The sequence below is a fragment of the Thamnophis elegans genome, chromosome 10 (genome assembly GCF_009769535.1).
Source record: "Thamnophis elegans isolate rThaEle1 chromosome 10, rThaEle1.pri, whole genome shotgun sequence".
NCBI lineage: Eukaryota > Metazoa > Chordata > Lepidosauria > Squamata > Colubridae > Thamnophis > Thamnophis elegans.
The window spans coordinates 62,956,088-62,976,152 of NC_045550.1; the positions used below are offsets into that span (position 1 = coordinate 62,956,088).

Below are 20,065 nucleotides of genomic sequence, written 5' to 3' on the forward strand. Positions count from 1 at the left end.
GACAAAAAATAAAGAAAATGACTAGCCCATATCTGGCTTGCAAATTTTCAAGACAGTTGATATTCATATATTCAGCTTTCTGGATTCAACAAGGGGAGACCTTTCCAGCTGTACATCCTCTCAGATAGACCTTATTTTTTATCAGTCTTAGCAGGTAGGTGGACAGGAAACATATCCAGGTAAGATAATTCTATTTTGTTGTATGGTTAGATAAAGAAAATCAGGCAAATATGAAGGTACAAATTGCCCCCCTCCTTTACAGCCCAAGAAACTAGGGGGGGGGGTCTCTTTTGAGCCTATTTCTCCATCCTTTATGCAACTGCTGGCTATGTAACCATTCCCTAAGAAGCATCTCTTCCTTCCTAATGAGTCCTGGTGGTGCAATGCTTAAGATACAAAATTGCAGGCAAATTCTGCTCACAGCCTGGAGTTCAACTCTGATGGAGCTCAAGGTTGACTCAGCCTTCCATCCTTCTGAAACTGGTAAAATGAGGAGCCAGATAACGGGTGAGGGTGGGGGGAATATGCAAATTATTTTTACACTGTAAACTGCCCAGAGATGATGGAAAGCAATATGGGATGATATATAAGCCTTAATGGTATTGCTATCTCTCAAGGTGTTTTCCAGATACATTTAAAATTATCTATATACTTCTTTCTCTGCTTATTTAATTGGGAACGGGGTAATGTTGTTCGATTGTTGCTAATCGTTTCATTTCACTATTGGATTTGAAGAGTTATCCAATAGTGGATACCCAAACTGCAACACTCCAGAGGATCTCCCTCTCCCTCCCTCTCTCCCCCCTCTCTCTCTGTCTCTCTACCTCTGTCTGTTTATCCATCCATCCATCCATCCATCCATCCATCCATCCATCCATCCATCCATCCATCCATCTATCTATCTATCTATCTATCTATCTATCTATCTATCTAAATATATATAGGATACCCAATACCCAAAGCGTTATCCAATAATGGAACCCAAACTATGTCATTCCAGAGGCTTTAGGCAGAATTTTAAATCAAAATATAATAGGCATCATTATTAAAATAATAACATCTAACAAAAACCTTATAAGCAAATCATCATCTGTCTGCTTAATCAAGCCACATAGTCATATATTGAATTATTATTTGACTAAGAAATCTGTTGGTTTGTTGGGTGAAGTCCAGCCGGTTCCACCACAAAAGCGCGCTCGACGAAACCGCGTACCTGACGTCATCACAGCGCGATGAAAAAAGCACGCTGTGAGTGGTAAAGCTAAAATTAACGCGTAAACCTAAACCTAACCCCCCCAAACCTAACCCTAAGCCTAACCCTAAATCTAACCCTTAACCTAACCCTAAACCTAACGCTTAACCTAACGCTAAACCTAACGCTAACCCTTAACCTAACCCTAAACCTAACCCTAACGCTTAACGTAACCCTAAACCTAACCCTAACCGTTAACCTAACCCTAACCCTAAACCTAACCCTTACCTTTACGTGAATCGGCTTGCTTTAAAAGCGCTTTTTAAAGCGCCCTTTTTTCTCTGCGGTCGTTGTTGTCGCGCTGCTGATGACGTCAGCGACGCGCTTTAATTGGGCGCGCTTTAGTGGACCGCGGTTTTGTCGTGCCATGGTCCAGCCATGTGTTTTAAAAAGTAAACTATGTTTAACCACCCAGGAATAAACATTTTCTGCAGCTGATAGCTGTCCGAGGAACTTACCAGATGTGGAAAGAAATCACATCCTACAGAGACACTTCTTAAAGGTTTTACTGAGAGTTGGACACTCACAGTACCCTTGCATAGGGCCTAAAGCAAAAGAGAAAGGTTTCATCAACAAAGAAATTAACCTCAGAGCTTAGAACATACAATGGGATAATAGTAGATGTGGTTGATCAGACATTCTGTGTTATAGGCCCTTCTCCATTGCTCCCTGTGATAGGCATGTCATTTATCCTATTCAGAATGAGAATTTCTGCAGTCCCTTAGAGTCGATGGAGCCTCCATGGGAAAGCTGAATTCCTCTGCTATGCTTCTTGGAATTTTGAATTCTTTCTTTTCAGAGTCATCCAACCATTCTGTGGATTACTTGAAGCAATTTTTCCCAGAATAGGAAATGTGTTTTGGTGTTCCAGGTATTAATTTTGGTATTTTAGTGATTATATTCCTATAATTATATACTCTCCAATCGTTGCAGAATTCTCCTGCAAAATTTTTGGAAATGGGAAGCTAACCTTATTGTTGATGGGTTGGCTTGGAAAATAATAAATTACTAAGCTTGGATTCCAACAGGAACAGCCTTCTTCCTTCATCTATTAAGGGTTTATGTAAGGTTGTAGAGCCAGTTTGCTGGGATGATAAGATTATTCCAGCTAGGAATGGAGTTTGGTTTGGACCAGAAGACCAGCAATGTCCATTCCAACATGATTCTATGCAGGGATGGGTTGCTGCCGGCGTTACTGCCGTTCGCTGCATGCGCAGTTGCCTATAAATTGTTCTGCGCATGTGCAGAACATTAAAAAGGACTAAAAACCATGCCAGCAAAGGCATGGGCGACCTGGGAACTGGTTCAGGGGCATGGCCAGCCGGCCGTCCCTACTAACGTGCCCGAAGTGGTGCGAACCGGTAGCAACCCACCTCTGATTCTATGTCTCCTTTCCATTTCTAGAAGATGGATATGTAAACTATGTTCCCAGATTGAATGATAAAAGCCTGTTCTGAAAGTAGATTTAGACATTGGCCTCTTCTATGGCTTCAGTATGGATCTTTATTATTTGTTTGTTTGTTTATTTATTTTATTTATTTACTGCCCATTTCAGTGTCTCAATGATTCTGGTGGCATACAATAGAATAAAAACATAGGTATAAAAACATTAAAAAGGTTATAATCAAGATTAGAAACAATGAGATAATAGTTAAACCAAGAGCACCAGTGATGCAAGGGTGGAATTTTGTCTCTCACTCAATGCCCCCAATATTTGCACTTTTTATATTTAGATGGATTATTATATCTAATGTTAGCAAACACCAGCAATGGCACCCTATAATCAGGAGTGAGCTTTAAATTTTTAAGCAAGGGGTTCTCTGCCTGGTTGCTGGGTGGGTGTGGCCATGGTGGGCGTGGTCATGGTGAGCATGGCCTAGTTGGCTTCCTGCACCCCAATATTGCACTTTTTATATTTAGATGGATTATTATATCTAATGTTAGCATCTGACTCCCACTTTGTTCCTCATTGAAAATAGTTTGCTTCATTCAGAATGGTAGAAACAGGTAAAAAAACCCTCAATGCCTACTGTATGTTCACATAAGAATTTATGTGCAAACGCATTAGTTTTTGTGGGCATTTTCCTTTCTTATCATGTTGTGTCCTCTGGGATTCTAAGAGCGTAGAGGCCACAACTGTAGTGCAGAGAGAGGTGTGGGGGGGGGGGGAGAAACTGGGAAGGTACAGGAGTTGACTGTTGGTGGAAAGAGAAAGGGGGTTTAGTTTAAGACCTGAAGGAGAAGCCAGTGGAAAAAATTGAGAAAGACTGACAGATGAAGAAGGAAATAAGAATAAGATAGCAAACACCAGCAATGGCACCCTATAATCAGGAGTGGGCTTTAAAATTTTTAGCAAGGGGTTCTCTGCCTGGTTGCTGGGTGGGTGTGGCCATGGTGGGCATGGTCATGGTGAGCATGGCCTAGTTGGCTTCCTGCACCATGGTGGAGGTAGGAGATTTTTGCCTTCCCTGGGCTCTGGAGGTTTTCCTTGAGCCTCTGGAAGGGTGAAACAGCCTCTCCAGGCTTCAGGGGCCCTCCGGAAGCTGGAAACAGGCCCTTTTCTGGTCTTCCTGAACTTCTGGTAGGCCCATTTTTCACCCTCCCCAAACTTCCGTGCACGTCCTGCACTTACCTGCATCCACAACGAGCCGCCTGGAGATTCTTGGGAGGGGAGGGGGTGGGTAGGGAGGGCCAGCCAGGAGTGGGATTTGGGGGTTCTCTGCAGAGAATTTTAGCTAGAGGTTCTTCCGAACCTCTGTGAACCCCCACCCCTGCCTATAGTTGCACCTTATCAGTATTGGGGCAGGGGTGGGATCCTACCAGTTTAACAACAGTTTGTTGAGCGTGCTGCACATGTGTGCACAGTTTGGAGAATGCTCATCTTCCGGATTGCTTCTTGGGAAGGGAAACAGCTGAGGCGTGGCAATCCACTCTGCCACGCGACTCAGCTGAGAAGATAAAGGTAGGCAAAGCGCAGGGGCGGGCCCACTTGCTCGTGGGAGTGGACCAGTCGGAGCTACTGGTTTGGGTGAACCGGCCTGAACGGTAGAATCCCACCCCTGTATTGGGGGGGGAGTGGGGGGGAATAATATCGAATCAAGTGTAGCTTGAAAGAAAATTAAGTCCTATGTAAAGAATGGTATTTGAAATCCCTAAAGGAGAAAGAGAAAGAATGGTGTTACCTTGACTGCTAAGGAAGGTGGGTGATTAAGAACACCACAGGAAGGTGAAATTTGTAACCTTGTGGAGTACTATAAATGATATCCTTATCACTTATAAATATAGCATAACTAAGGTGACCAGACGTCCCGCTTTTGGCGGGACACACCCGCTTTCCAATGCATTTTCCCGCGTCCCGCACGCTTTTTTAAAAAGCACACTTTTTTTGGCGCTCGCAGCTCCCGCCCATCAGCTGCTAGCTTGCTGGGCTGGCTCATCGTTCTGTTCTCTATCCTACCAGATGAGCCAGCCCAGCAAGCTAGCAGCTGATGGGCGGGAGCGGCGAGCGCCAAAAAAAGGGTGCTTTTAGCCTTTTACCTACTACAAATTTAAGCCAGCCCAGCCTGCCGCTCACTGATTGGATTGGCCTGGACTCCAGCCAATCAGTGAGCTGGCTGGGATGGGAAATTTTCAGCACGCCTGCGCGAGTCTCCATTTCCTTTCGCCAAAAGACGAAAGAGGTTGCAGCTGCGCTGACTGGTGAGTAATCTAATTCTAATCGAATTTTCCGCTCGCCGCGGCAGGAGGAAAGGTTGGGGCGCTGGCAGCCGCCCGCAGACAACTTCCAAGCAGTTCACGGGCTTCTGCCGGGCAGCGGGAGCCCTGGAAGCGAGAGGAAATTGTCTGCGGGCGGCTGGCAGTGCCCCAACCTCTCCTCCTGCCGCGGAGTCCGTTCGTGAATCAAAATGGATAGCCGCGGCAGGAAGAGAGGTTGGGGCGCTGGCAGCCACCTGCAGACAATTTCCTCTCGCTTCCGGGGCTCCCGCTGCCCGGCAGAAGCCCGTGAACCACTTGGAAATTGTCTGCGGGCGGCTGGCAGCGCCCCAACCTCTCCTCCTGCTGCGGAGTCCGTTCGTGAATCAAAATGGATAGCCGCGGCAGGAAGAGAGGTTGGGGCGCTGGCAGCCGCCCGCAGACAATTTCCTCTCGCTTCCGGGGCTCCCGCTGCCCGGCAGAAGCCCCTGAACACTGTTCCACCCCTACGCGGCCGCGCACATGGCAAGAAACCCACGCGGAGAGGTTTCTAACTCCCGCGCAGAGAGCGGAACTCTCGGGTTGCCCGAAGTGCTTTGCTGCCTTTGCAGGAAGAAACGCGGCTTGAGGCGCAAGGACGGTCCTGGCTATGGGGCGCAGACCCGGTAAAAGCCTCTCTTTGGTTCCCTTCTCCTCCTCCTCCTCCTCCTCCTCCTCCTTTCTGGAGCCCCTTCCTCAAAGATTTGGTACCAAAGCAATGGCGGTGAGGAAGTTGTGTCTTTTGGATTTTGCTGCACTGTTGTCTTTTCAATGGTTCTCAGACTGGTTGAACCTTTAGCAGCTGGGGTGATATTCTTTACTGTTAAGGTTACAATTGGATGTGTTGGACGAATCTTAAAAGATGAAACTTTTATTAAAACGTTTGACTTAACTAAAAACGTCTTCCTTTTTCTTCTTCTTCTTAAATATGATTTATTTATTTATTTTTACTTCAGAAGTTTGATGACCGTTGTACAAATGTAGAGGAGGAGAAGAAGATGGGGGGGGGATTTAAAAAGAGCAGAGGAAAAAGAAAAGAAAGCATGAAGAAAACATAAAGAAAGGGATGGGAGGGAGGGAAGGAAGGAAGGCACTTTATGTTGAAACAGAAAATATTATATAAGGAAGAAAATGGAAATAACTTAGGAAGGAAGGAAGGAAGGAATTGCACTTAATATTGAAGGAAAAGAGAATGAAGGAAAAAGTATTGGAAGGATTGAAAGAAGGAAGGAGGAACAAAGAATTACACTTAATATTGAAATGGAAAAGAAAATATAATGAATGAAAGAAGTATAGGAAGGAAGGGAAGGAAGGAAGGAAGGAAGAAACAAAGACTGTTGAAACAGAAAAGATAATATAAGGAAGAAAATGGAAAGACGTATAGGAAGGAAGGAAGGAAAAAAGGAAGACAATGTTGAAATGGAAAAGAATATAAGGAAGAAAATGGAAAAAATTATAGGAAGAAAGGAAGAAATGTACTTAATATTGAAACAGACAAGGGAATGAAGGAAAAAATATTGGAAGGATTGAAAGAACAAGGTTTTCCTTGTATGGGATTGATAGTGTCATTCTTAAATTTATTCCCCAAATTTTTTCCCATTTGTCTAGTTCAATGTTATAGCCAAAGTTCTGTGCCCATTTTATCATTGGTTCTTTTACAATTTCCAATTTCCTCTTCCATTTGATACTTCAAGAGGAATTTGTATATTTTCCCTATCATCTTTCTGTCCAGACTTTGAATAATTTTATTCAATTCATGTGGTTCTGTTTCAATACCATATATTTTAGTGTCTTTATTGTATTTAGTTTTAATTTGGAGGTAGGTTAGCCAATCACCTTTCATATTCTGATCTGCCAATTCTTCAATTGTTTTTAAATTTCCCTGTCTGTCAATTAGATCTCTGTATCTTAGAATTTTGTTCCAATCTGTAAAATTTGGGTGTGTCGTTCTTTCTGTTGGTGATAGCCAATTTGGGGTTTTCACATAGTGGATTTTTTTGATTTTGAGCCATTGTTGCAGTAAAGTTCTAATTAAATGATTTTGAAAGTATTTGTGCGTTTTATGTTTGTCATTCATTCCATAAGAAATTATGCCAGCCTGCCTGCAGGTCATGGCCTTCTAAGATCAGAATTCTTTTATTCTTTAACTCAATCCAATCCTTCATCATTGTCATTGTTACTGCAGTTGCGTATATACTAGGCTCCCTGTGTGCTTCCATCCATCGCTACGAAGATCTGCTGACTCTGCCTGCCTGCTGGTAAGTGAGCCGGGTTTTTTCTTTTATTTTTTTAATGTATTTTAAAATAATATTTTATTTATTGTGCATATGATTTTTTAAAATAGTGGTATTCTGTGTTGATTCTTTTTTTAAATTGTCTTAGACTATTTAAAAAAAGATTCTATCCAAAATAAATTGAAACAAGCCATTTTTAAAATTTCTATGCACAATACTTTGAAATGGACTCAGGAGTCATGATTGACACTGAGTGAATTTGCACTTTAATAATCAGGAAGATACAATGGCATTGAAAAAAGTGACTGATGACCATTTTTCACACTTAGCGACCGTTGCGACCATTTTTCACACTTAGCGACCGTTGCAGCATCCTCATGGTCACGTGATCAAAATTTTGTTTGGCAACAGATTCGTATTTATGCTGGTTTCAGTGTCCTGGGGTGACCTTTTGACAAAAATTTTTTTTAAAAAAAAACCCCCCCCCCCCCCCCCCCCCGGTCAAGGGCGTCCCTCTTTTCCAATCTGAAAATCTGGTCACCTTAAGCATAACACATCTATAGGTGTTTAACTTTGCATATAATGCACTTCTTATATTAGGGGTGCATTGTTTGTATAATTAATATACACAGCATTGGAGCTTCACATTGGAGGTGGTTGATGGATCCCATCTCCCCCCTGTTCATCCTACTCCCTCCCTGCCCATCTTTTAGTTAAGGTATTTATATTCTCATAATATTATATTTGTTTTGTCTACATGTTTTTTACCTTTTGTCCTTTTAATATTGTGAGCCACCCAATTACCCTGTGGTAAAATAGGTGGCCGATAAATTTAATAAATAAAAAAGTGAGTGAATGAATGAACGAATCAATGAATGAATTTAGCATTCCACAATACAATGGACAAATTAATAAACTATTGCATGGTATAATGTGATGGCTTGATTTATGGAAGAAACAAAGATCACAATTGCTGGATTCCCACAGATTAACTCATCCCATTTTAGGCCAGTCTAAATGTTGTATTAATGCAACCACTGAGTGTACCAGATACTGATGAATAAAGAACAAGATACGAGCATTAGAAAATGTTCTTCAGAAGACACACTTTGAGGCAGGTTTCAACTTAGTTTTTTTACAAGATTGGGAATGCTTACTGCAAATGGGAGATAAGGGCATTGAGTGATGTCAGGTGGATCTTTAGGACAAAAAGTCTTCTGGATGATGAATTCCACAGCCGTTGCAAAAACAAAAAACAGCTGTAGACAACCACAAATATTTAGAGTAGGTCACATTCTCAGTAGGAAATGTTCCCTGTAATCTTGGATGCCCTATCAACCTTTAATAACTTGAAGCTCAGTGGTGGGATTCAATAATGTAGAAATCCCCTAGCCTCTTCTGGAATGATTCCTGTTATTATTTTCAGTTTCTATATTTCACATAAACCCTAGGTTTTCTGACAGTTTCTATACAAATCAACATCATAGATCAAAATGGGACCTTGAAGGTCCTCTACTCCAACCCCCAGCTCAAGCAGGAGTCCTTATACCATTTCAGACAAGTGATTGTCCAGTCTCTTCTTCAGTGATGAGCACCCACAACCTCTGATGGCAAACTGTTCCATTTTTAGGAGGTTTCTCCTTAATTCCAGGTTGCTCCTCTCCTGGCTTAGTTTCCATCCATTGTTTCTTGTCCTGCCCTCTGGTGCTTTGGAAAAGGAGTTGACCCCCCCCCCCTTCTTTATGGCAGCCTCTCAAATATTGGAATGCTGCTATCATGTCACCCATCCATCACCCATTTCCTCCCACTTAAGATTGCAGGACTGTAACTTTGTTGTTTGTATCCTTACAATTTATATTGATATTGTTTGTTTCCTGATTGCTTATTTGTACCCTATGACTATCATTAAGTGCTGTACCTTATGATTCTTGATGAGTGTATCTTGTTTTTTTATGTACACTGAGAACCTCTGCACCAAAGACAAATCCCTTGTGTGTTCAATCACACTTGGCCAATAAAGAATTCTATTCTATTGTATTATGTCCTGTCCTGTCCTGTCCTGTCCTGTCCTATCCTATCCTATCCTATCCTATCCTATCCTATCCTATCCTATCCTATTCTATTTCCCCACTACTCCTTCTTTTCTCTAAACTAGCCAAACCCAAATCCTGCATGTTTTCATATGTTTTAGTCATATGTCTTAATCTCAAGATCTTTAATCACCTTAGCTGAACTTCTCTGCACTTTTTCCAAAGTCTCAACATCTTTTTTCTTATGTGGTAACCAAACCTGGATGCAGTAATGCAGTAACTAGATGGTCTTATTAAGGCTTTATAAAGTGATACTACCATTCCTGTAGTAACGGTGGCATTGGTGACCTCAACGAGGGCAAAATAATGTTGGTGGACTGTTTCATTATTGAGTTTGTCCAGGCATTCTCTTGCTATTTCCTGAAACCTCTCTTCAGAAGGATCTTGGCGAATTGGACAGCCAGTGCAAAGAGGAGTAATAACTTTAGGGGAAAAAAATATCATTTGAAAGGGTGAGACAAGATGTTTGAATACAAGCTTGTACATTTAAATCAAAAACCTTCGATCAACTTGGAAATTGAGCTTCCCTCTCAAACCTGTTTCTCATCAGGGTCATAGTAGTTTAGCCACCTGACAAGACAGTCAATAGCAGGGAACCTGTCAAGTCTGTCATTGTGAGTGGGAACAAATCTGAAGTCAGAAAGCGATAGAAGAGAATATCTATAGCTCAGAAGTCCTTGGTGCTCTCTGAGCTTTGGTAGTTTTGCTTGTAGATGATTCGTTACCCCAAACCTCCTCTGCCTCATTGTACCAACCAGCAAAATACTAGAATCCCCAAATAATATACTCAAGTTGGATTTTTTTTCTTTCATTCATTCATGCCTGATTTTTGGAGACAACCTGGACAGCTCCGTGCAATTTATTTGGCAAGATTTTTCAGAAGCGGTTTGCCATGGCCCCATAATCCCTTGCAGAGTAGAGCCTGGGCAACTGAATAGAGCTGAGTATTTACTGGCCGGATGCCTTTCCTGTCTCCAATGCAGAGTTTTGTTCAGCAGATATATTCTCATTGTGCCCAGAGAGAAATCTCTGCCTCTACCTAGGATCGACCTCGCAGCCTCCTGATTGTGAGGCAAGAACTATTGGAACTATTATATTTTGTAATTGAAATTGTGTGAGAGAATACTTTAACAACAACAACAACAAAACCCCTACCACATTGGCCTAATCAGTCAAAATATGGGGTGCTTTATGCTGCTATAACATGGCAGAGACAGAGACAAAAAGGGAAAGTTGATGGTATGGAATTTATCTGACCTGTTCAAAGATGTTTGAATCTCAGGGAGACCAAAAGTGTTTTTAAAAATGTTGATATTCCAAAGGTCTGCATGCCATCAAAAAGAAGAGATGTTCAAGATATATCTTGGACATGGAGTAAAAAAGATGCTGGCTTTTCTAATATTTATTTCTTCATGGTCAAAATTGCATTTTATTCTTCTAATTGCCAAGAACTGTATTTATTTCTAGGTTGATTCTTTGATTAGTGTCCATCCATTGCTTCTTGGTCTGCCGTCAGGTCAGAAGTGCTATTCAACCAGTTCTGACCGGTTCTGGAGAACCGGTAGTGGAAATTTTGAGTAGTTCGGAGACCCGGCAAATACCACCTCTGGCTAGCCCCACCCCCAATTATTCCCTGCCTCCTGAGTCTCAGCTGATCAGCTGGGTCTTCTTCTGTTGCCCTGCACAGGAGAATGGACCTGGAAAGCAGGTTGGTGGGGTGAGGAATTGGGGATTTTGCAGTATCCTTCCCCAGGAGTTTGGTGGAAATGGGGATTTTGCAGTATCCTTCACCTGGAGTGGGGATGGAATGGGTGATTTTGCAGTATCCTTCCCCTGGAGTGGGGAGAGAGTGGAGATTTTGCAGAATCCTTCCCCTGGAGTGGGGAGGGAATGGAGATTTTACAGTAACGTTCCCCTGGAGTGGGGAGGGAGTGGAGATTTTGCAGTATCCTTCCCCTGGAGTGGGGAGGGAGTGGAGATTTTGCAGTATCCTTTCCCTGGAGTGGGGAGGGAATGGGGGTTTTACAGTATCCTTCCCCTGGAGTGGGGAGGGAATGGGGATTTTGCAGTATCCTTCCCCTGGAGTGGGGAGGGAATAGAGATTTTACAGTAACATTCCCCTGGAGTGAGGAGGGAGTGGAGATTTTGCAGTATCCTTCCCCTGGAGTGGGGAGGGAGTGGAGATTTTGCAGTATCCTTTCCCTGGAGTGGGGAGGAAATGGGGATTTTGCAGTATCCTTACCCTGGAGTGGGGAGGGAATGGAGGTTTTACACTAACGTTCCCCTGGAGTGGGGAGGGAGTGGAGATTTTGCAGTATCCTTCCCCTGGAGTGGGGAGGGAATGGAGATTTTGGAGTCTCTTTCCCTTGCAGTGGGGAGGAAATGGGGATTTTGCAGCATCCTTCATGTGCTATGCCCACCAAGCCATGCCCACAGAAATGGTAGTAAAAATTTTTTGAATCCCACCACTGCTTCAGGCGCTTTGGAGAACGTTGACCCACTGTCTTCCCCTAGAAGTGCTGAATTCCAAGAAGTCTCACCCAGAGTGCCCAAAGCCTTCTGGCCACAAACGTAAAACAAAACAAGGGACAAATATCATTTTAGAATTGAACATTTTATTTAGGAAGTACCCTGTGCCTTTTGCCTTTTGCTGTCACTATATCGGACTTTGTTCAACATTGACCTTGTAAAATAATGTAACATGGTGAAATATGTGGGGTTGGGGAATCTCATTAGGAATAGAAGGGATGAGCAGATATTGTTGTCAAATGTTATACATTTTCTCTTTAAAAGAAAAAAAAATAAGAATTTTGACCTTGGGGCTAATAAAAATTCTGTTCAACTTTCTTCTAGATCCTTGGCTGAACCGAGAGAGACTGGAAGATGTGAAGTTTGCAGTGAGCGTCTGCAGTTGTAAAAGCAGAAAGGCAGAAATACAATGCCTCTTTCTCACAACAACAACAACAACAACAACAACAACGGGAATCCCAACACCAAGCCTGTAATGTATCAGGGTAAAAAACCCTTTTTGTTTTTTATTTTTAAGTATATTTTATTCAATTTTCACATTCCATTTGCAATCATTTATATACAGGGTATTTACTATAAAAAAAGAAAAAAAAAGAAAAAGGGAATAAAACGAACAAATAAAAAGGAAACACAACTCATCATTCACAACCCCACCTAACCCTTTCATCCTCCATACACCCCATCTACCCCCTCCAACTTTCCTTTCTCCCTCTAACACTCCCCTCCTACTTCCCTTTCCCCTCAAACCTTCCTTCTCCCCTTACTCCCCGGACACCCTCCTTACATTCCCCTTACTCCTTCCTTACTCCTCCATCTTCTTTCCCTCTACCTCCCTCCTTGGTGTATGCCTTTATTCGAGTGTTGTTTGATCTGATAAAAGTAAAATGAACCAAGGAAAAAAAGAAATAAAAAAAGGGAAAAAAGGAAAAAAAAAAAAAAAAAAAACCACCGTATATAAATACATTCTTGTTCTTATTAAGACTATGTTAACACCCCCCCACCCCACCCCCCACAAATCCCCATCCCTAATCCTCCCGACTTCCCAGGGCCCACACCTGGCACTACCTTCTGTCTAAAATATCTTGTATACATATGGATTAAAAAATAAAAGTAATATATCAAAAGAAAAAAAAAAACAGAGAAAAGAAAAAAAAAAGAGAAAAGAAAAGAGAAAAGAGAAAAAAGAAAAAAAAAGAAAAGAAAAGAAACCACTCTTTGTGTTGATCTCAGCCCCCTATCTTTATCTATACTTAAATAGTATAAATCATTCTATCTATATTTTATTCTCGTCTCTTACTTCTTTGCTATTTACCCCAACCTTCTGTAGATTCTCCCGTTCCTCTTCCTAAACCTCATGATCCCTTCCAATAAAATGTAAGCAGCGTGATTCATGCCATATATTCAAATATAACTTTACAGACAAGTAATCAAACTTTCCCTTCTGGTAAAATTTAAACAGCGTAAGTGATCTTTCTTTACCCCCTTTTCAAACAGTAATTCAAAATCCCCTTCTTAGTAAAATTAAACAGCGTAGATCAAATATTACTTTACACAGGAATCAATTTCTATCTTAAGATAATTCCAACTGACTTCCTCTTCTAATAGGATTTAAATAACGTAGTTCATTCCACATGCATTTTACCCTCATCCCTCACTTGTCTGATATTTACCACTATCAAATTTATACTAGCATTTGTTTGAAATATAACTCAGAGGGATTTCAACCAACTTTCCCTTCAAATGAAAGTTAAGTAGCATGGATCATTCCACATATTCAAATAATACTTTCAGCAAGAGTCAGTTAACCTTCTATTTTAAAGTAATCCCTTCTAACAAAGTTTAAGCAACATAAATCATTCCGCATTCTTTTTACACTTATCTTAAGATAATCCCAACCGGCTTTCTGTTCTAATAAACTTTAAACAACGTAAATTTTACCCTCATCCCTTGCTTGTCTGATGTTTACCACAAATAACGTAGTTCATTCCACATGCATTTTACCCTCATCCCTTACCACTATCAAATTTGTACTAGCATTTGTTTAAAATGTAATTCAGAGCGATTTCAACCAACTTTCCCTTCAAATAAAAGTTAAATAGCATGGATCACTCCACATATTCAAATAATACTTTCAGCAAAAGTCATTAATAAGCTTTAAACAACGTGAATTTTACCCTCATCCCTTGCTTGTCTGATGTTTACCACTATCAAATTTATGCTAACGTTAATTTAAAATCTAGCTCAAAGTAGTTTCACCCAGCTTTCCCTTCTGATAAAAATTAGTCCGCTTTTTCTACCGGAGAGAGGTCTCAAACCCCCATTCAGTCCTCAACTTTAGCAAGCATTTTGAAATGTCTAGATTCTCGATCTCCGTTTTTCTGCTTCTCCGAGGGGGGAGGGGCTACCCCCTCCATCTTGCAGCCACATGGCCTGCCGTTTGCCTTCTCCTTCCGCTTGTCTCTCCTCTCTTCCAAGCGAGTCAGGAAGTCCCGCCTTCAGAATCCTACAATAGAAATCTTGAGCCTCCGAAACAGAGTTAAGACGAAATCTTTGATTCTCAAATGTAACCGTGATACCGGCAGGGGCCTCCCATCTGTATCGAATCTGTTGACTCCTAAGCTCCTTAGTTAAAAAGGCGTAATCCCTTCTTGCTTTCAGCATCTGAAAAGGAATATCTTTGAAAACAATCAGGTCCTGGCCGTCAACTCGGAAACTGTTATTATGAAGCTTTTGCACAATCGCATTTCTAGATTCTTTTGTAGAGAAATGTATAATTATGTCCCTCGGGAGCTGTCGCTGTGCCGCTATCAATGAGTTCTGGCGATAGATTTTCCGAATTTGCCAGTCAAAGTTAAGTCCCGGGCTTCCCAGCGCATGGCTGAAGGCTTCAGCAAAGGTCTGTTTCAAATTCTCTTGCTCCTTTTCACGGAATCCTCTGACTCTTATCGCAGATGCCTTCCTATTAAAATTTATCATCATAAGCTGTTTTTCGTTATCTCTAATTTCTTGTTGTAAAATTTGAATATTGGTAGTCAAATTAGAATTAGCCTTCTCCAGACTTTCCAATTTGTTCTCCATTTCAGCAGAGTAATCTGTCAGGGCAGACACGGCTGCAAACGTATTTGCCTTCATTTGATTAACTTTAGATTTTAAATCATCATATAATTCCAATACAAATTCCCTAATTTCTTTCTTAAAAGCATTAAGCATTTTAAAGAGATATTCCTGTGTTAAAAGTTCTCCAGCAGAGGGCATAGGAGACAAAGGCTGTGTTTCCAATAAAGATTCTTTAAATTCTTTAGACACATTTGTAGCAAGACGCTTCTTTGACTTGGGTGCCATAATAAATAAACAAGTAAGCAGAGCTTCGCTCCCCTCTATTTCAAAAGAAGAAGAGTTTATTTTGTTAAGGAGCAGTCTGCAGGAAGATAAAACCGGCTAAGTACATCAATCATCCACGGAGAGAAATCGCCATTTTGAGGTCTATTTAGACAAAGAAGTCTCTAAGACGAATGGTGCTGGTATTTACGATAGTAATAAAAGCATAAATCTCACAGGGGTGGGACCCGCCCGTATCAATTCTAGCTTGAAAAAACTTTGTTTTGTCCTGGGGGGGGCTAGCCTGTCTGGGGCTGCCAAAAAAAAAAAGGGCAGCTGAGAAGAAATGGCTGGAGATAAACGCTCCGCTTCAGCTGGATCTAATCTCTTTCCACAGCCAAAAAAGAAAAAAGGCTGTGGCTTACGAATAGACCCTAGCCTACGGAGCTATCCTCCCTGCCCCTTTCTTAGCCAAAAAGGGGTGCTATCTATGATCTTATTTAGATATACAGACCAGATCTCTGAGGAGCTCGGTGGAGCCCTCCTCGGCAACAGGCCACGCCCCCCGGAAGTCGGTAAAAAACCCTTTTTGGATGCAAGGTTTGAGTTCAGATTTGAAAACAGGGTTTTTGCATTAACTGGGCGGCTTCTTCAGCTCTCTGGCATGGCTGACCTACACCTTGAAGTGATGTACTTTTCCCGGACAAAGTTTTATAGGGTGGGTGTGATCGTGCGATGGCACTGTTGGCACTTCTCTTTTAGCCACATGAGGTGGGATTGCCGTCCCATGTTCGTGAGAATGAGTCTCATGTGAGGCGCTTGTATGGTTGTGTGAATGGATGAGGCTCAGGACAGTATTGTTGTATCCTGGGGACACAATGTTTTTTCTAAAGTGATGCTCCACCAAATGGCTATGAGAATGTCCGTCCTGGAAAACAAAACACAACAACAACATGTAAACACGGATGAGTCTTCTTCGGCCATTGAACCAGGAGCCGCGGTGGCGCAGTGGTTAGAGTGCAGTACTGCAGGCTACTTCCGCTGACTGCTGGCTGCCTGCAATTTGGCTGTTCAAATCTCACCAGGCTCAAGGTGGACCCAGCCTTCCATCCTCCCGAGTTGGGCAAAATGTGGACCCGAATTATTGGTGGCAAACACGATAACTCTGCAAACCGCACAGAGAAGGCTGCAAACCACTGTAAAGCAGTATATAAGTTTAAGTGCTATTTTATCCTGCTTTGACCTTTCCAACGCATTAACACGAAAGTGATCTAAGAAACCCCACTGAAAACTGAACATAGGAAAATCGGCGGCTCTTAATATTTCCAATAGAGGGAAGTCCTCATTTGTTTAGTGACTTTTCGAAAGTACACAGCCATGAAAATTGTGACTTATGTCTGTTTTTCACGCTTGTGATTGTTGCAGAATCCCCAGGAGTCAAATTTCGGTCGTTTGACAACTGATTCTTGTTTATGACAGCCGCAGTGTCGCGGGGCCATGTGGCCTCTTTTTTTTTGCCACCTTCTGACAAGCAAAGTCAACTAGCTCTGAGCCAGTTATTCTGTTTTCAGCCCAACCTACAATCCCATGGGTAGCTTTGAAGATAAAAATAATAATCTCAGAGAAAAGGAAGTATATAAATAAAAGAATCTATGGTTTGCAAATCCTAAAGGCTGCATTATGCTAAGCGAAGATCAAACAAATCGTATTATATATCAGAGCATTTACTCATTTGAAGGGATACAGGGGAATTTATAGCTGGAACAAGAAGTTAGTATTGAGTCCCATGGATGGACAGAATGGATAAGAGAAACCAAGAGATATGTAGACTTCAACTCCCAGAATTTCCCAGCCAGCTGGCTGGGGAATTCTGGGAGTTGAAGTCTACATATCTTAAAGTTGACGAGGATGAGAAACTCTGGTGTGGAGGAAGAGGAAGGAGGATGAACAAAATTGCATTTAACATACATACCTTAACATCAAAGATAACACAGTCTGACTCATACTGTTCATCTGTAGGCTTTCCAGTGGCAGCATGCGATCTAAACACAGTGGCTCTGCATAATCCAAAATGCTGCAGAGAAGGAAGAATTAAGATATTTCCACGTGAACCCCAAAAGCTACTAGTGAATTAAAGAATCTGGTGAGATCACAACCCAGTTCATTAGAGTACTCGGCATCGTATCCTTCTTCAGATGTTGATGGGAATGCATTATTTCTGGACCAATTGCGAAGAAATTGATTTTGTGCAGAGGTTAAATTGTAGGATTTGGGCTGGTGAGAGCCAGATTCAAGTCTCTGTTTCTCTATAGAATATTTGGCCTTGTATATTTATTTGGAATGTGGCCCTGGTTTGCTAGGAGAGAGAGGGGGGGGGGGAGAGGGAAGAAGAGAGGGGGAAGAAAGAAAGAGAAAGAAAGAAAGAAAAGAAAGAGAGAAGAGAGAGGGAGGAGAGAAAGAGAAAGAAATAGAGAGAAAAAAGAAAAAAGAATAGGGAGAGAGAGAAAGAAAGAAAGGAGAGAGGGAAAAGAGAGAGGAAGAAGGAGAGAGAAAGAGACTGAAAGAAAGAAAAAGAAAGAGAAGAGAGACAAATAGAAAGAAAGAAAGAAAGAAAGAAAGAAAGAAAGAAAAAGGGAGAAAGAGGAAAGAAAAGAGAGAGAGAGAAAGAAAGAAAGGATAGAGAAAAGAGAGAGGGGGAGAGAGGGGGAGGAAGAGTGGAAGAGAGAGAGTGGGAGAGAAAGGGAGGGAGGGAGAGGAAGAGATGGCAATTGCTCAGATAGGATTGGCGTTGACCCTCGCACTTACCGCTTCTCCTAATGCTTTGGGATCACAGTGATAGTTGTCATCGTGAGCTTCCTGATGAGTGCAGTTGGTCTCCACAATAGCAAACTCCACATAGTAACCTTCAGGGTCGAACTGAAATCAAAGCAAGAGACATTTCAGCTGGGTTGTGGGCAAAGTTGAAGGGCTGGGAGAATGAAGTTTTAGTCCTGTCTGCTGCATCTCCCCACCATCATCCATGGTCACCTGTTCCTCCTGAAATTTTCCACCTTCCTTTGGCAGGGAGGGAGAGGGGGGTAATTCGTGATCCCCAGACTCCCTGAGAAATAAGTATTTCTTGGCTTTTATGTGGCTGCTTCATTTCTTCTGTTTTAGAATATTTACAACAGAATAGAGCTGGAAGGGACCTTGGAGGTCTTCTAGTCCAGCCCCCTGCTCAAGCAGGAGAACCTATGCCATTTCAGACAAGTGGCTGTCCAGTCTCTTCCTAAAACCTCCAGTGATGAGGCACCCACAACTTCTGGAGGCAACTTCTGTTGCACTGGTTAATTGTCCTCAATGTTACGACGTTTCTCCTTAATTCCAGGTTGCTTCTCTCCTGGATTAGTTTCCATCCATTGTTTCTTTTCCTTCCCTCTGGTGCTTCGGAGAATCATTTGACCCCCTCCTCTTTTTGGCAGCCCCTCAAATACTGGGATACTGCTATCAGGTCACCCCTAATTCTTCTTTCCTTTACTAGCCAAACCCAAAACCTGCAGCTGTCCTTCATGTGGCATTTTACTTAGTGGCTGTTTCTAAGTTTCCCTTGGCTGGGTATTGGCCATAATTATATTTTATAAATAAAATGTCAGTGAATCCTTGTTCACTGGATTCAGAGGCTTGGGACATAAATTTAAAAGAGCCGGCTACAGCCACTGGCTCTTGAAAAGTTATCTATCCCTTTTTTTTCTTCTTCTTAGCAGCTGCTTCTTTGTGGAGTCTTGGTACCCTCTGAACTCGGCTATTTTCCTGCAGACATTTTATTACCCAAACTAAATAACATCATTTGTCAGGGGTGGGATTGAAAAATGTTAGCAACCACTTCTCTGCCCCATTGCTGGGTGGGTGTGGCCATGGTGGGTGGGGCCTATTCAGCCTCCTGCACCATGGGGAGGGGAGCTTTCACCTCAAGCCTCCGGGAGGCTGAAAATGGCCTCCCCTGGGCTCTGGAGGTCCTCCGGAGGCCAAAAACCGGCCCATTTCAGGACTTCTGGAACTCCCAGAAGGCCCATTTTTCACTTCCTAGAACCTCTGGATGAGCCCTGCACTTAATTGGCATAGTGAATGGGCCATGTGGAGACTTCTGGAAAGGGAGGGGAGGCATGGGCGTGGCCAGCCATTCCTTGCAACTACCTGTTCAGCGAACCAGATGTAAAATTAACAATCGTTCCACCCAAAACGGTCCGAACCGACTGAATCCTACCCATGTCATTGGTGTTAGTCTATAATCAGTTTAGCACTGATGATGTTACCTAGTTTGGTTAATGAAACATCTGCAAGAAAACAACCAAGATCAGAGAACACCCAGGACCCCTCATTTCAATCCTGAGCTACAAATATTCTCCTTTCTTGATATCTGGTTCTTTTCCTAAATTTTTGCAGATTTCTCCCCTCCCCCTCAATCTCCTCCTGCTTTCTCTTAGTTATATGAAGTATCAAAGCATTAAACTGGAAGAGTTAATCAGAATTCCTTTTTAAGATTTGCATACTAACCTTCTGCTGCCCTCTTGAAATCTCAAGGACTTCGTAAGCATGGTGGGGCAGTTTGTCATTGTGTTTATGGAGCACATAGTTAGCAGAATTTATCACATGAGGGTCACTCAGAGACAAAAGAATTGGACATTTTGGACAATGTTGCCGCACGTCTTCCACAGAATCTGAAAAGACAAAAAAAATTGTCAAGAAGGGCATTTACAGATACAGATTAACAGAACAGGAAGGGACCTTTTAGATCATCTAGTCCAACCCCCTGTCCAAGCAGGAGACCCTGCACCATTTCTGACAAATGGCAGTCCAGTCTCTTCTTGAAAGCCTCCAGTGATGAAGCTCCCACAACTTCTGAAGGCAACTTCTGTTCCATGGGTTGATTT

General features: G+C 42.2%; 1 protein-coding gene across 3 annotated transcripts in view; it reads right to left on the reverse strand.

Moving 5' to 3' along the window:
- Positions 1 to 12,091: 12,091 nt before the first annotated feature.
- The window catches only part of LOC116514248 (antihemorrhagic factor cHLP-B-like), a 29,946-nt gene continuing 21,972 nt past the window's right edge, over positions 12,092 to 20,065 (reverse strand). For 2 of the 3 annotated variants that reach the window (XM_032225743.1, XM_032225747.1), the window contains exons 4-8: positions 19,689 to 19,852; positions 17,961 to 18,071; positions 17,128 to 17,229; positions 15,740 to 16,083; positions 12,151 to 12,332 (exon numbers count right to left, since the gene is read on the reverse strand). In XM_032225743.1, coding sequence (XP_032081634.1) covers positions 15,829 to 16,083; positions 17,128 to 17,229; positions 17,961 to 18,071; positions 19,689 to 19,852 — 632 coding nt within the window. In that variant the 3' untranslated portion in view covers positions 12,151 to 12,332; positions 15,740 to 15,828. Of the gene's footprint in view, positions 12,124 to 12,150; positions 12,333 to 15,739; positions 16,084 to 17,127; positions 17,230 to 17,960; positions 18,072 to 19,688; positions 19,853 to 20,065 lie in introns of those variants that run through there. The other variant, XM_032225744.1, reaches the window with a different exon arrangement.